Consider the following 16,826-nt stretch of genomic DNA (forward strand, 5'->3'; position numbering starts at 1 on the left):
GAGCGCGGCCGTGCCGCCGGGGAGGCTGAGCGCGGAGGAAGTCTGGTCCCGCCGGCGCGCCGTCGTGCGGGCGGCCGCCATCTTGTGCGGGAGGTGGTGGCAGCGCTGCGCTGCGCGGAGGAGCGGCGGTCGCGCCTCCCTCTCCCGCCCTCTCCCCGCCGTCCTGCTGCCGCGGCGCCATGTCTGCCGAGAGTCCCGAGCCCGCCTCGGCCGAGGAGCAGAAGGTGGGTGGCCGGGAGCCCCCCGCGCAGCCCCGCCGAGGAGCAGAAGGAGGCCCGGGGGGCTTCTCCCGCCTCCATCCGCGCGCTGAGGCGGAGCGGGGGCGCCGCGGCCGGGCCTCTCCCTCCTTCCCTCAGCCGGGAGCCTCGCGGGGCCGCCGCGGCCCTTGAGGCAGCGTCTCCCGGGCCTGGCCGCCCGCCTGGCCGCGGCCGGAGCCCCCTCAGAGCAGCGGCCCTCGCCGGGGAGGAGCCCCGGCCCTTCCGCCGCCGCGCTGGGGGCAGGGGGAGCCGGGCGGCTCTCCCCAGCCGCCCGCCACCGCCGGCTCGGGCGGGACGGGGCCCGGGGCGGGAGCGGCGCCGTGCTGCAGGCCGGAGCGGCTGGGAGGGCCCTGCCGCCCGCGGCTGGCGGAGGCTGGAGGCGGAGGAGCGGCACCACCGTGTTGGCTTCCGCACCCGGGAGTTTCTGTTCTCTGGTAAATCGTTGGCGTGCTCTGGCCCGGACGGGCTAATGGCGCTTCCTCGCTCCCTAGACCGGCCTCGGCCCCGCTCTCCGCCGGGTGCTCTGTCTGCCAGGGCGTCCTGGGGGGAAGAACGCCAGCTGACCGTCGCAGCGGCTGGAGACCGGCGATAATCCGGTGGCTAAACTTTCGTTTCACTTTCAGAAATTTTTCGGCTTTTAATGTAAGCTATTTAGGAGGAGAAATGCCCGAAATACAATGGCTGTGGCCTGTTCTAGTTAAGGCTTTTAGAAAGAATAACTGGCTGGATTATCTTGTGATGGCACTATTATGGCATCTCTGGAACTAGTAATTTTACAGTTTCTTAAGTGGGATTTGGCTGCATAGGTGACTGTATGCTGTTAGCAGTTTCCCTGTGTTGGCTGTGACTTTAAGAAGCCGTTTGTTTTTTAGTCTTGTCATTGCCGTGTGGACTCCATTGCAATCCCCACAGCTATTTCTGATAGGGAGCAGTTATGAAACACAAGTACGCTCAAAGAAAAAGCTTAATCTACCTCAGCTGTCAAGTTTTTGTTTAATAATTTACGATTTGTAATGTGAGTTAGTCATACAAGTAGAGCTTTGGGGGTTAATATGGAATGATACCTTCTCAATAGGTGCAGTAATCAGAACCAGCTTCTATGGCAGGTCTGTAATCTACCCTTAAACGCCTGTGTTCTGCAGCTCGACTTTACATTCGTGTTAGGTAGACTACCGAAGGGATACTGTTCCTGTTCAAAGCCTATAAAAATAAATCCCTGGCCTATGCAGCACTCCTAGAATAGCTCTGTAATAAGACCATAGTAAAACACGTGGTAGCAAGTTTATTGTGATGCCTTCTAGTGTATTCTGATGAAGTCAGGTGACTGGGGCTAATTTTGCTAACTGAGTTTCAGACTGAAGTCTTGAAATGCAGTGCTTACGCACCGTTTTGAAAAATTACCCTTTGAGAGACAGGAGTCCCTTATTGATCTGCTAATTTAGTTTTAATCTGGTGAGGTGTTCAGGACAAATTAATATCGTCAATAAAATAAAACTTTGTTTTCTGTGAGTTTATATCCTGTTAGGATACTGTGATATCAGTGCTATTATGGCATTGCGATATTAACCTTCACTAAAACTGTCTGGGTAGGCAAAATTGAACATTGACTCAGTTAATGCTTAGCTCTGAAATACTTATATAAACAACCCATTTTGCAGTACATGTTCATGTGTATGCTTAAAAAAGATGAAGCCCCTAAATGAACTTTGAGGCAGTGTTTTCATGATCAGACCTCTCTTCTAAACTTTTCTCACATGCTGTAAGAAGCTTGTGCATGTGTTAGTCGAGAAAGGTGTTAAACAAGAGAGTGATATAAATTGAAAACTTGCCAAAGACCAGCGTTTCCTGTTCTCGTGTGAAAACCCAGGCTAGTGGCAGGGGGAAGTTCAGCAACAAAGAAACTTCAGATGTTGGAGAATGTATGCTTGGTTGACTGACTCTTTTTTTTACTTAAAAACCTATATTTTTCAGGAAGCTGTTAGAGGTGGTGCATTTTGTTTCTGGACTGACTTTTGCCACATCAGTTCACTGTAGAGTTGTGCTGTTGTCATGTTTTTCCCGTTTTCTGCTTTACATTTTGTCCGATGTATTTTGCTAAAGAGGATGTGCTCTTCATACCAGAGTTTGAAAAGGCTGATGGCTCTTTTTTAGCCATGCAGTTCAGCTGTCCAACAGATACGGAATTTTACGCTGCTGGTACCTCTGTAAAGATTAAGGGCAAAAGCTATTTAAACGAGTTAGGTAACTACTGCCTTCCTGGTAGATCCTTTTAATGAAGTAAGCAGGCTTCATTAGCTGTGTCAAATTCCTGTAGAGAACTAAAATTATGACTTTTGTGTGGATGTCACTAGGAAGAAGAGCGTGGTAATCTTGATTTCCGCCCCCTCCTCCCCGCCCCCCCCCCAGTCAGTTGTTAGTCACTTGGTTGTTGCTTCTGTAACTCAAGGGAGAATGTTGTAAATGTACGAATGGCCTTGCTGGCTTGGGTTAAAGCCTTTGTGGCTCAACAACACATCTCTAAGAGTGCTGAATACCACCTAGTCCACAGAAGAATATAAGGTCAGGACGTGCATGCAGTGATCTTCCCCAGAAAACTATCCCAGGTCTCAGTAATCTGTGGTTTAAAAGCTGCCTGAGCTGCGAATGAACACATCGAGTTGCTTTCTGAATCCATCTAAATTCTTGGCACCCCCTGTATCCTCTGGCAAGGAGTTCTGCAGCTTAACTATATTTTATATGAAGAACTGTTTTTCTTCCAGCTATCAGCTGGTTTTGTTTGACACCCCAAGTCTTTGTATTGAAATTCTTTAAGTTGTCTTATGTAGTTTTTTGAGTCTTAGCTCTTGGTCATTGAGAGTAAGTGACCATAGTCTGTATCCTTTTCATCTGCATTGGTGCATAACACAGTATTTTGTGTTTTGATTGCCTGCTGTGCGATGATTTGTCAGCCCTGTGAGTTTGCATAAATGTCTCCTTTGATGCACCATGAATACATGTTTATGTAAGCTATTTATTGTTGGCCCTCTGTTCTTAAAAACTGCCTCCTTTTGGTTAGTATTGGCAAAACATGCCCCCTCAAATGCTTTGTCTGTTGGCTTAACAGTGAGTACCCAGTGATTCAGCATTAGATGTTGAAAGTGTTTAGCTGAAAGGATTGCTTTTGAGAAAATCCAGTCGGTGTTGGCATGATAATAAAGCACGACAGGAAGAACAGCAGCTGAAGAACGATCTTTGTAACACATGAAAACTGTGGTCTTGGCTAGTATGATATAATATAGTGAGAAATAGTATAGTTCTGTGTTCAGTAGTGTCAGGGAAACGTTGCCCTTCATATTTATTTGTCTTTTGCATTGTATTGCCTAGCTGTGTTTTCATCTAATAAAAAGCATTGGTTCCTGTCCTCACAGAAGTTTCTTTTAAACTGCTACAAGAATTTCTATCTTTCCTTGGTAGAACTGTTAGTTCAGATTCCCACTGTATTGTGCAAAGCTGTCTTTGAGATGTCTTGGCCTAGTGGAGCAACTAGACAATGTTATATTCTAAATCTGTTGTTATAACCTTTGCTTCTGAGGATTCTTACCAGAAAGATGTTGACTATTACAGAATTTTGAGCTTTTATAAGAGATATAGGAAAGCACTGGGTAGGCTAGTGTGGTGGCTCTAGTTCTTTGGCAGTTCTGGCTTAAGTAGCTCCCAGCTGCTTGAGTTCTCTGTCCTCCCTGCTGCTGTGCTAACATACCTGTTTGTGCAGCTGCTTGGTGATCCAGACTGTGGAAACTGATCCAAATGAAACACAGCCCAACGGAGTGTGTGTGGGGGGGAAGATGGATGATTATTTTTCTGTTGAATTAATTTCTGTAACCCATTCATGTGGAGTACATGCAGGCATGCTGACTGATGCAATGCAAAGGATGATGACACGGATGGAAAAGAGTGTGAAGGGGCTGCCTAAGCAGCTCTAAGTGGATATAAGACCTTAGTCACAGATGAATGTGAGGCCCTCCTGATTTCAATGGCAATTCTTCTTTTCCTGCCTAAAAGTCTTTCTGTGACTTCAGATCATAATAACAATTAAAGAACTACAGAAGTCAGTACAAATCAATATATATTTTCCCTGAACTAGCGATGGTTTGCATGCATGCAAAAAAAAAAGACCTTGGCCAAATACTGGAAAGTAGCAAAACAAGAATTTTGAATGGAAGATATTTTAGAAATGATCTAATAGAAGAAATTGTACTTCATACATCAAATTGCTTCATGGACCGGAACAGATGAGTGTAAAGTAGAAGTCATGGTTGAAAGACTGGATGTACAAATGGCAATTTTTGCCAAATGAGTATCTCCAAATGATTACTTTGAGCATCCATGTTTTACAGTATACTCATAAAATAGGCATTTTATTTTACAGAAATGCACTATCCAACTGTCTTCATCCTCATAATTTTAGGATAATTATAGACATGTATAGAGAAATACAGTATTGTTGCTATTAATATGATGGCAGGCATGTTTTTGAGACTGAGCTGCTGCAACACTGTTTCACAGTGAATATCAACACATTACGGTTAGAGCTGTCATACAGACTAATTGTGACAATGCAAGTGCTAGTCTGTCTGTGCAACTTCATGATCAAATAGGGGCAGCTGAAAAAAAAGCCCTGTGGCTCTTGCCCAGCTTTCAACACTTGTTTGTTCTTAGTGGAACCCTTGTTTTGACCAAAAAATGTTTTTTGTTTGGGGGATTTTTTTTTTCAAATTGAATAATTTAATTTTAGTATAGACTTCTTTTATGTGAAAGAGAAATGCATTGATTAGATTCAAACACGTCTCCAGGAAAGGCATCTAAGATGGGAGACTGAACTCCTACAGTTGCTGTCAGTATTTGAGAGAGAATGTAGGAAAATGTCTATTCAAATAATTCATATGTTCACTTGGTAGCAGCAATCGGCATGTTGTTGAATTACCTGCAAAGGTCTTCTGCATATATAGTTCATTATTGTATATTTCATTTACAGTATTGCTAATTGTCTTTCAGGAAATGGAGGATAAGGTGATCAGCCCAGAAAAAGTTGAAGAAGCAAAATTGAAAGCAAGATATCCTCATCTGGGCCAGAAGCCAGGAGGCTCGGACTTCTTGAGGAAGAGGCTTCAAAAAGGAGTGAGTTCTTTATTGTCCACAGGGTATGGACAAGAAATTCCAAAATTCCTGTATCTGTGATTTTTTTTTTCCACTCCACAGGCCTTTGTGTGAGTAAGAGTGCTAAGAAATTTAAACTTTGTCTGTGAAAGCACAAAGAAGAGAAATTTGTTTCCACAAAACAAATGCCAAATTGGCAGGATAGCTGTTTACAGCATCAGTGGCTCAACTGCACTTTTTAGAAAGAATTAAACTTAGAAGCTGGCTCAGTGCTGCTGTGATAGACTTCATAAAAAACATTATAGTAAACACTAAGGGTCAGAACCCCATCCCTGTTTTGTACTGATCTTATCTTGCCCATTCTTATGTCTGCAAAACGTATGTCCGCTCTTATTTTCCATGTTTTTAGCACATGAAAGCTTAGTGTCTGCTCTGTTACACCAGGCACCATCTGACATCAGTGGCTTGAGAGCAGTGGTGTAATTCTGAATATACACCCTAACCAAAAAATAATTATAGAAGAATGAAGAGTGAGTTAGTATTTCAGTATTGTTCCACATTTAACCAGTGTCTCTTATTTTCTTAGTTATTCAACTGTTTATTTTTTTAGTTTAATTATTCATAAAGTGATTATGTAATGCCTTTCAGGCATGCTAGAACTCTGTTCTTGGAATAATCCTAGTATATCACTACTTCTGATGGTGCTTTCATTGCTGTCATGCTGTTTTTGTTTTTTTTACTATTGTCTAGGCCCTTTGAGTGCACGCAATGATTCCAAGTATAAATCCTTCGCAAACCAGCTGTTGGAGTTCAGTGCTGATCTAATTCTGTGCTATCGGGTAACATCTCCTGGGAATTGTTACTGTTGGCAGGTTTTTTGGATGAGCTTTCTCTCATAAGTTGGAGCATATGCAGCATAGTTAATGGTTGCTGGGCATGGGCAGGTGGTAGATGAGGTGACTCCTTTTGTGAGTTATGCTGTTATGTGGTCAAAGGCAGCCTAAATGAGACTTCAGTGGGTTCAGTGTATGCGTAGACACAGAAGGGAGAAGGTGAGTATGTATTGTGATGACAATTCAGGAAAACAGACCAGCATCTACTCCCTAAGGATTGATGGCCACAAAGGAATGATGACTGGTCAGTGCAAACGTGAGGAAAACTCACCACCACCACCAATCTGTACAATGTCTTCGTCTTGATTGTAGCACTATTTAATGCAAAGGTTGTTGCAGCCTACATTTTCAAATTTGAGCAGAGGTAGACCAGTGGGCATCTTAAGTGTTTGGGATTTTGCTACTTTGATGAAAGATGGCATAAAGTTGTGGATTCCAATTTGTAATCTGCCTTCTTCAGATCTCCACTCCTGATGTGGTGGTAATAACTTTCTTCCATTATTTTTTTTTAAATTTTTGTTTAGTGTGCACAGTGTCTTAAATGAGAAAGCATCTTTACTTGATATAGATGCCTGGTGTACTTTGGGCTGCCTGGATTGCTGAAGTTTAAAATAGAGTGAGGATAGTGAGTGTGCTTTCACATAGTGTTTCTGACACGAAGACACCTGGATAGATATAGTCAGTTTGAAAGGGATGATCAAATACAGGCCATCTATGAGAAGCTAGAGTAAATCAGAGAAAAATACAGGAATAAGTTAAAGGAAGAAATGGACTGATATTCTAATGCTTGAAAAATGGTAGGTTTTCTCGGATATTCTTCTAAATGTATGTAGTCAACTGTAGCCCAGATTTTCTTCAATTTGGCAACTAGGACATGCTCTGCCCATTGATATATGCTCTCCAGAAATGTTCTGCATTGGGTGCACACACGGTTATTAGCACACTTTCTCCAGAATAATAGTAGATGAGAACCATGCTACACCATGCTCCTGTAGAGGGTTCCTGTTTGGAGCTCTTACATGGACAGAAATAGATACCTGTTAACAGCAGTAACACATCTAAAGACTGAGCAATTCTGTTACTACCTAGTTGCTGTTTAAAAGTTTCTTTTGGTTTCTTCAGCCTTGAAGGGCAAAATATGAAAGCCTTTTTCCAAATCAGATTGTTATAACCTGAGGTCTAGTCTGTAGGTGCAGTGCTAGAACATTGTGGTGTAAATAGGGGTTACACCATCAAAAGGATTGAATTGGGAAGGTTAACGAAGAGAAGTGTGTGGTTCAGATGTACTACTGACTGCATGGGAAAAACAGATTTGGTAACTTTAAGGCTCTGGCAGGGAACATTTAAAGCCTTCTTCGGGAGCCCTTGCATAAACAACCTCCTCCCCTCGTTAGGTGAAGGCCTGTTAAGTTAGGTGTTCAAATTACTTCTCTCTAACAACTTCTGCTACTGAACATTTTGCAGCTGGTTAGTACTAATGCAAAGTAAAGAGTAGGGTAGTAATATGCTGCCTGGAAGCACTTAAACATAGCAGGTAGTGATGGCTGTTGTTCGACTGACTGAGGAATAAGCATATATAAAGCTAACTAGGGAGTGTTCTCTTCAGAGATGATTGTGATCGTGAGCAGCAGTTGCTAGTGTAAATCTTTGTCTGGAATCTGTTGGTTTTTTTTTTCAGCCTCATATGACAATCTGTTCAAAATCATGGGTTACAAGTACCTTAACGGTAGACCTCTTAGTAAGATGTAAACAAAATACAACTTTTCCTGCAAAATGTGTCAATGAGCAGTTGAAGGCTTGACGCAGACCTTGGATGAAATTCCATGCCTCATGTTACTTACCATGATGCAGATAAATCATTAACAAGCATTGGGCTTTAACATCTGTAGATAACTTAATATCTGACAACAGAGACTGGATGCTAATGCTAATAAAAATTTTCTGAAATATTAAGGAACACTGTTTAAGAAATTCAAACTTAATGCACTCACTTTTGTATTCAGAAGAAACCTGGAGCGTGGAATGAGAATTTCCTTCACACAGTGCTTTTCAGAAGGACTACACAGTAGATGTGACTTCGCTAAAGAATTGGTTTGGGAACTTTAGGGATTATAGTTTCACTGTTTTAATGTATGCAGATAAGAGGTTTTCTTGTTAGCATGCAGTTTCATGCTACTTTGATCTTCTGGTATGATAGAGCAGGCTCTGTTCTCCAGCTTTAGTTCGTGCATTGTTTGGTTATTCTGTGTAGCAGAACTTGTTCCCTGCAACAAAATTTACAAACCCCAAGGTTTCACTTGTGGGAGACCAGAGCTCTTGGGAAAAACAGGGCAAAAATAGTGTTCACAAATGGTGTGAGTTTAATGGTATGTGTAGAACCTTAACTGTATACTTACCTAATGTTAAGAGTTTAGCTATGTGTGCTTAATAGTCTTGATGAGATTTTTTTTTCATTGACATAGAGCTACCTTGCCAAATGGGGAAGATCTTAAATTTTAAAAACAGTTATAAAGAGTCTGTTTAACCATGTAATTCAGTGTATGCATCTGATAAGATTTCAGGCTTTTAAATATGTGTGTTTTGTCTTCTAGCAAAAATACTTTGATTCTGGCGATTACAACATGGCTAAAGCAAAGATGAAGAATAAGCAACTGCCTACTGCAGCTCCTGACAAGACAGAAGTCACTGGTGACCATATTCCTACTCCACAGGATCTTCCACAGCGGAAACCATCTCTTGTTGCTAGCAAGCTGGCTGGCTGACGAGAACAGCTGAACTGCATGATTATTCTCATTCCTGTTATTTCTCCTTAATAGTTATTTCTCACCCTCACATCCCCCTTTTTCTTTCTTACACTAAGTCATGAGACTGACAGCTTTGCAGGTAGCGATAGCATGTGCTGCTATTGTAAGGGAATACTGTTAAGAGTAAAACGTGTAGTATTTGGACTAGTTGAGAAAAATGCACTGATTAAAAAGGACAAGTTTGGTTAGAGCAATGTAATCTACTTGAAAATGTACATATTGCCCATTTCCTAGCGTAGGACTGGTTCCAGCAAGTGACATCGCAAGTTTTACGACTTCTAATGTTTCTGCTTTTGTTATTTCATCTTAATTACAGCATATTTGTATTTAATATAACCTCCAGTTGTGTTGGGTTTTTCTTCTGTGTTTGGGTTTGTTGTCTAAAATAGAGGTTTAGACCACAAGTTGCTAGATGGTAAAGCATGTATAAAAACAAAGACAGGGCTCTGATTGAATTTTGTTTCTGCTTTTGAACTTGAACGGCCTTAAACCTGTTTCAGCTTTAACAATAGAGTTTTTACTTGGGCAATATTTGCCCATTCTGGTGTAACTCTTGTGAATCTAGTGCTTATTGACAACTGCCTGTTGAAGCTGGTATTCTTTTCAGTTCTGTAGCTTAGGACACACTTTTGTTGAAGATGTGAATGAAGTGTGCATGTGCATAGACTGTTGAATTCACTCTTGTGCCATTTTTGTAAATACAATAGTTTTGCACAACCTTTTGCAAATGTCTTAGTTTTACATTTTAAAAAGCAGATAATGTGCCAATCAAAGCACAAGTGATTCTGTATCTTTCAAAGTCTTGTCCTGAAACTGAGAGCCCAAAATCTTGCTACTGAAAGTAAAAATTGAATACCTGAAATTTGTGAAACACTTATATTTACACTTGACTCAGCTTTATGCTTTTGTGGTTGTATATTTTGTTTCGCCAACAATGTCCAGCATTCAAATATAAATCTGGAATTTGTACTTATATTTGGAGGCAAGTGCCCTTTCTGTTCAGCAGCTCTTTAAGCTTTTAAAGCTGAAATGCTCTGATGACATGGGAGATGGCTAAATGTACTGTTCTAGAGAGTTTCCTGTGTGGCAAACTCCAAATCTAGGCTTGCTAAGGTTTGATATGCGATTGTCTGTGGGCTATTTTAGACTTCTGGAAGCGGAAGGGTATATTTTTTTTTTCTTGGAGTCCTGAAGTGGTAGTAAACTAACTCCTTTTCTCTTTGTTATACAGCAGCCCCTCATTGGCTTTGGGGAAACAAAGAACTGGAAGTGGTATTTATATAAAGACCTATTGAGAAATAGGTAACTTCATGTCAGAAAATAGGAAGGAACTTCAGTTCATCTTTATGATGCAGGTTGTAAGTACTAGATTACCAAAATACATAGTTGATATTAGACAGATAACTTGATGCATTTAAAAGCATGTTTGTTCAATGAAATGAGAATATTAAAAGTGCAGTATGATCCATAATGTATTTGATTTTAATATAGGTAATCACAGCCTTGATGTTCTTTGGGAGTATAAGAAACTTTAAAAAATCAGTTTACTAAATACTTTTTTCTTTAAAGAAACAGTTCTGAAACGACTTATTAAAAACAAAGCACCAATGTGGATATTGTAAGAGAAAACACTCTTAAAGATGTATGTTTTTAGAAGGATGTGCTTTGACGTATTCAGAAAGGTCTTACAAGATAAAGGACTGCTAGTCAAAAAGAACACTGAAGGCTGTATAGCCCTTCTCTAGTAATTAAATGGGCTCTGTCAAGCCTGCCCTTATTCCTTATCCTCCACTAGTATTATAAAGAATTTGTGATTTTTGGAGAACAGGTTGAAGAAATGGACTTACTTGACTTCTTTAAGCAAGAAATTAGGCTGGGAGAATAGCAAGGAGACTAGATATATTAAAGCAAACTGCTTTTTATAGACGTTTGTCCTAATGTGAAAATCCCTCTTTATTTTTGTATGTATAAATGAAATTGAAACTTAATGATAGGACTGGGCCTGAAACAAATTTTGAACAATTTAAGGTGACTTGCTGTGTATTGTCTGGTACCACTATTCCGTAGCTCACATAAGGTGAGCTTTCTTGATGTTTGGGAAGGTTTAAAAAAAAATAGCCATTTAAATTTAAACATTCCACTCACTTAGCTACAACTCAGCTTGTCCTGCTGGTTGGACAACACAAGCTCTTTCGATGTTCACTCTGTGTCTTGCAGTTCTTAAGATTACTACAAATTCAGCTATGAATATATTATCCATGTGTATATTTGAAGTACTGTAATACCAACTAGGTCAATGACTGATTATGAGCCTTCACATCTGACAAACCTCAGCAGCAGGCACAGCTATTTTGATTCTATACACTGTATAAAACTTAAGTCCAATAATGACTTGACAGTATATCAAACATGACTGCAAATCGATGCTTACTTTCAGCTTACTCCAGCAAGATAACTCAGCTATCCAAACTTATGTACATAATGTATTATATGAGTTTTACCATTTGATAATTACCTTTTTCAAAGAAAACCTGTCCACACTGTAGACTGGCAGTCCCTTTCATATCTTGCCTTTAAAGATAGACAGTGTTTAGTTATTAGAGTAGTACTCATGTAGGCTTATAATAGCAGATAGCACCAACATTTTATTCGAGATAGTTAAGTGGATTAATTACAACTTCACAGATATGTCCCCAAATCTGTAGCACCAAAGGCTTCCCTCTCATTGTTCTTGATGTAGTAGGACAGTGTTTGTGTAAAGGCCACAGGAGTACATTTTGTTGGACATATTTACACCCAGTCAATATGTTAAGGTGATAAAAATGTCAATTGTTCTTTACAAACTTACACATTGTATAGTATACAGAATAAATTGATCTACTTAGTTTTTATTGCAACGTGGAGATCTGTCTCGTCTTTACTGTGGTTTCCTAAAAGATACTGCATACTTCGGTATTCTCTATGGAAAATTTCTAAAACCGAAATCTTGCTACTCTGTATCATTAAAAATATGACTGGGCTTTGGTTTCTAGTATGTTAGACTACAGAATTACTTTAATGTAATCACATTTATATATATTTCAGTGCTTATTTTTCTAATAAGGCAATTAAAGCTTATTGTTTGAAAACTCCGTAACAGATGATTGTTTTGGTCCCTTGCACTGAGTGAAGGGGATTTCTGGGAATTAGCTTGGCATATAGAAGTTTGCATTGTTATAGACTGTATTGGCCTGAATATGGCAACATTACCAAGAAATCAAGATGCTGGAAGAAGTCTAACTAATTTCATATTCAGGCTGTGACTTAGGTGCTGATCTTTGCGCAACTTCGAGATCCACGTGGTATATTTACACAATTGGCTTAGTCACCAAGGTCATAGTAACACCCTCTATACTCTGCATCTCTAACAAACTGAGGAGAAAAATATCCAATTTAAGTAGTGTCATTCAAATACCATGCTGAGGCAGTGCAAAGGCTGCATTAACACTGGCATTAGTAACCTAAAGTCACTTACCTGAATCTCTGTATGGGGAGTGGCATCAGTCTCCAGGCAAAGACAAACCATTTAAATACAAGCTTATTGCCCAAATCTGTTTCTAATTAGAGCTGTGGCAGGTACGGTTGCACAGACCTGCGCTCGGAGAAGCTTTGCATTTAGTGGGTGTGCTTGCAGAACATGACCACATTATTCAGGAGGGAGGCAAGATTGCAGTAACTTGTTTATTTGATGGCTGGGGGGCTTTCTGTGAGGTTGGGAAGAACAGACTGGGGGAGCATGCAAGCAGGATGAATGTGGTTTTTGTTTGTTTTTTTAACTTAACGTGGAGTTGGGCTGAATGTGTGGTTTGATTATTTATTCCTGCTTTAGTACAAGCGAGCCACCCTCTTTCAGATTCACGTCTTTGGCTTTTTCATCCCAATTTCTGGCATCTATAGATCCAGAGTAACTTGAAATCTGCAAAGTTCTATGCATATTCAAAGCTTTTATTCCCATTAAATATTTATCTTGAAAATGTTCATGGAGTACTAGCACAGAGGCAAACAGTCTTGAGCTCAACTGATGTGCCTGAAAAAGCTTTAGTTTAGGGGCAGATGACTGAATTATCCCTGTCTTTCTCAGGCAGTACATCTTTGTTACAACGAGGATGCTGCTTGATATATGTTCATGATAAATATTCTTGCATATTTATAGCAGGCACAGAAGTCCGTTTACTTACTGCTTTGGAAAATATTGACAAAGCCTCCACTGATTTCAGATGGATGTTTATTTGACTTTGGTTTAAAATGGGAAGATGAAGTACTACTTGTTTCTGACTTTGTCTAAATTTAATAACAGATTTCAGTTGGGTTTAGTTTTGCAGAATAGTGTTGTAGCTCTTATTAGAAGAGGAATATGGTTGGAAAATCTGTCAGCTTCCCTTGACAATGTTACAGAGTAACTGGATAACTGTCATTGACATTCCTGGTACAAGGAGTCTCCACAGAGGCTGGATTCAACCTCTGCTGGTACTTCTGTCTGTGTTAGTATGGTAGGGTTGTTTCCTTACGGGGCGTGAGGGGAAAAAAAAAAAACCCTCTAAGAGTCTTCCTTGAAAAATGGGATTTGGATTTTTAAATGTGCAGTGTTTTCTAGGAGTTGAATTATATGGCTGAAATTAGAAAGATGCTTAAACGCAAGAATGGGAGCTATGGATTCTTCTGAACTTCAGGTCTGTTCTCAGGTGATGGTTTTTATACTGCTGAAAAAAATCTGCTAATACATTGAAAAGAAAATATGTATGTGATGATCTAGATACAAGAGAAATCTTCTTAGTATAGGCATAGATATAGGCAAGCTTTCTGCATGGGGATTTCATCATGTAGGTTAAGAATTCATTGCGTCTTGTCTTTTCTGTAAGCCCAAAAAGCCTGGAAGTAAATCCCGAGTGTTATCGGGAGAATGCATGCATGGTACATGATTTTGTCTCTTCCTATGTATCTCTTACATTACATTTTGGAGTTCTTAACTGGTAACTGTTCAGTCAGTACTGGCTGAAACCAGCCCTGTTTGTTTTCCACAGCGAAAAGTTACAGGCCTAATCCTTGTAGTGTGAGAATGTAGGAAAGGGTAGGAGGAGGATTTTTGCCTATGAATTCCTCAGCTAGCAAAAGCCACTTGGAGTTAAACTGATGGTCAATGTTGAATATACAAATGCTTTTCTGAAGAAGTGGATAGGCCCATCCACTGTGCCACATAAACCATCTCATGTTCCTTATGTTGCCAATATGTATTATTTCTGTGCTTCTGATGATATCCCTTTTTTGTTTGGCCAACGGAGAATCCACTGCTCACTCGCGGTACAGTGTGACAGCAATAGGATAGGAAGTCCTCATTGAGGAGGGAGTTTTTCTGCCACAGTTGAACAGATCATGGATGTAAACAGAACGTAGATGGAAGAAAAAGATAGGACAGATGCTTTGTAGTCACTTGTGAAAAAAAAATTACATAAACTAATCTCAATTCACAGGATTATTTTCTATCTTTTTTTTTGATGGGGTTCAAATTCAGAAAGTTCAAATTCTGCATGTGACTGTGTCAGCTACATCAGCCATACGTTGTCAGCTGGAATACAGTGGGATATATGCTCTGAAATCAAATGCCATAAATGATCTTTTTGAAAAGATGCTGTGCAAGATACGAGATGAGGGCATTTAAAATCTTGCCAGTGAATGTTTGATGCAGGGGATGCATGTTGAAGTAATAATTAAGTAGCCAGTCTAGATACATTACAAACAGGTTGTTTCTTGGCAACTTTCAGTGCCCCCAATTCCTGTCCTTAATGACAGATTTGAAATCCTGGTTTATGCAAATTGTGTCAAATCATAGCATATTTTGGACTCGGATATCTATTTTTTGCTGGGGCTTATAATTACATTTGGCTCCTGAGCTCCAGCTGTGAATGACTGGTACAGTAATCCACAGTCCAAGCGAACTCCTGAAATGAATGTATTTAGAATAGATATCACTCTGAAGAAAGGGTAATAAAGATCAGATATGAAGCAGCACGCAGTCAGAGGGGAGGTTCAGGTCTCTTCTGAAAACAAAGTTATGAGACTTCTGTGGTTCGTACATCCAGATTCTTAGATTAAGCCTGTTAAAGGGGGATGATCGCACTCTTAAATGAGCCCCAAATCACATTTCTTTTGTGTTACACATGAAAGATGACTGGTAGCTTTGTGGTATAGATCTCTCTGTTTTGCCGTAATGTACACGTGAAGAACAGCTGTGCAAATTTCTTAGCCAAAAACCTCACCCCTGACCTGGACACCAGTTCGCAGGAACTGATTCTTGGCTTCTCGTAGGACTGAGAGCAAGCGTCCAGTTCCACTGATGGGAGCGAGCCTCCTAGGCATGGGACAGTAACAGTAATCGTGGCTGATAATCCTGCACATGCTGGCAGAACATGGGAAGGAAGATATTTTTTTAATTCCATTCTCATTAGAGTTTCAACTCTGAACTCTCCCAGCAAAAATCAAGATGATTTATTTTTTTTACCTCCTTTCTGAATTTACTAACCTTAGTTTACTAGCTGTGAAGACCATATATCTGTGCCTAATAGAAACAACTCCAGGTAAGGCTCCATATTTTCATCTTAACTATTTTTCATTTGTGCTTGCTACTTTTTACATCTCCTTTCTCTTAGATAGCAGCAGTAAAGTACAGCTAGATTATGGCATTTATTTGGAGTGTTTATTTTGGGAGTCAGGATAGCTTGATTTTTATTTCTGGCTGTTACTCAGTTGATGAGTGATTCTGAGCAGGTCACCCATCTCTTTCACGGCTCGTTTTCTCTGTAGAACGGGTTTGTCTCTTTCTTTGATAGTCACAACAAGTTTCAGGGGGAGTACAGATACTACCCACTGAATACAGAGCTGTTACCTAGACAGCTGAATTTTGCAGAGATGGTGCCACTTAAAAAGTCAAAGCACTTTGGTGGAGAGAGTGGCAAAGGTAATTGTTTCAAACTTGTTTTGTATTTTGGACCACTTGGACTGGTAGGATGCATTCCCAAGGTGAATACAGAAAGAGAGATAACTTCAGTTCTGCTGTCAAAAGAACTCTTGCCATAACGTGAGCTGGGGGGGAGGGGGGGGGGACACCCACCAAAACCCACCTGTTAATGATTCATAAAGCAATGAGCTGCCATCTCAAGACCTAGCCGGAACATGGATTATGCTTTTCAGTCCCTTTTGACATGGAAGTTAAACTTTTCAAAGATGCATGCCTTCATTTCTTGGTGAGAACTGGACTTACTTATCGAAGGAACCGTTTTGGGCCCAGTTCTCATAAGTGTTTTCAGTAGCAGTTTGAATGATCGAGATGCAATCAAGCTGGAAGAGGCTGTAAACAATTTGAAGGATTGGATCGGAATCAGAGAGCGAAAACAAAAAATGGAAAGCTTGGCACCTGAGAAATACATGCAGAAATAGGCAATGGGAGTAACTGGGTAGGTGGTAGGATGGCAGCCAAGAACGTAGAGGCTGCAGCAGGCTGTAACCCAGATGTGAATCCAGTAAGATGAGGCTGCTGCACGGGCGGCTAATCCCTTTGTGTTAAAAGGAGAGTTGCCTGTGAAAGGAAGGGATCGTTCCCCTCTACCCGGCGCCGGTGATGGCCGGGCTGCAGCGCCTGCAGGCTTGGGAACTGCACCTCAAGTAGCACACAGGCTGGAAAGCAGCAAAAATTATAGACGTCC

General features: G+C 40.7%; 1 protein-coding gene across 1 annotated transcript; it reads left to right on the forward strand.

Moving 5' to 3' along the window:
* Positions 1-34: 34 nt before the first annotated feature.
* ARPP19 (cAMP regulated phosphoprotein 19) lies at positions 35-12,226 on the forward strand. The gene is made up of 3 exons (XM_076347744.1): positions 35-224; positions 5,292-5,414; positions 8,878-12,226. Exons 1-3 carry the CDS (start codon positions 180-182, stop codon positions 9,046-9,048), a joined length of 339 nt encoding a protein of 112 aa, XP_076203859.1. The 5' UTR covers positions 35-179; the 3' UTR covers positions 9,049-12,226.
* The last annotated feature ends 4,600 nt before the right edge of the window (positions 12,227-16,826 follow it).

Source organism: Aptenodytes patagonicus, chromosome 10 (genome assembly GCF_965638725.1).
Source record: "Aptenodytes patagonicus chromosome 10, bAptPat1.pri.cur, whole genome shotgun sequence".
Taxonomy (NCBI): Eukaryota; Metazoa; Chordata; class Aves; order Sphenisciformes; family Spheniscidae; genus Aptenodytes; species Aptenodytes patagonicus.

Coding starts and splice junctions, on each gene's coding strand:
- ARPP19 (XM_076347744.1), top strand. CDS start 180: ATGTCTGCCGAGAGTCCCGAGCCCGCCTCGGCCGAGGAGCAGAAG. Junction 225..5,291: donor CCTCGGCCGAGGAGCAGAAG/GTGGGTGGCCGG, acceptor ATTGTCTTTCAG/GAAATGGAGGATAAGGTGAT. Junction 5,415..8,877: donor GGAAGAGGCTTCAAAAAGGA/GTGAGTTCTTTA, acceptor TTTGTCTTCTAG/CAAAAATACTTTGATTCTGG.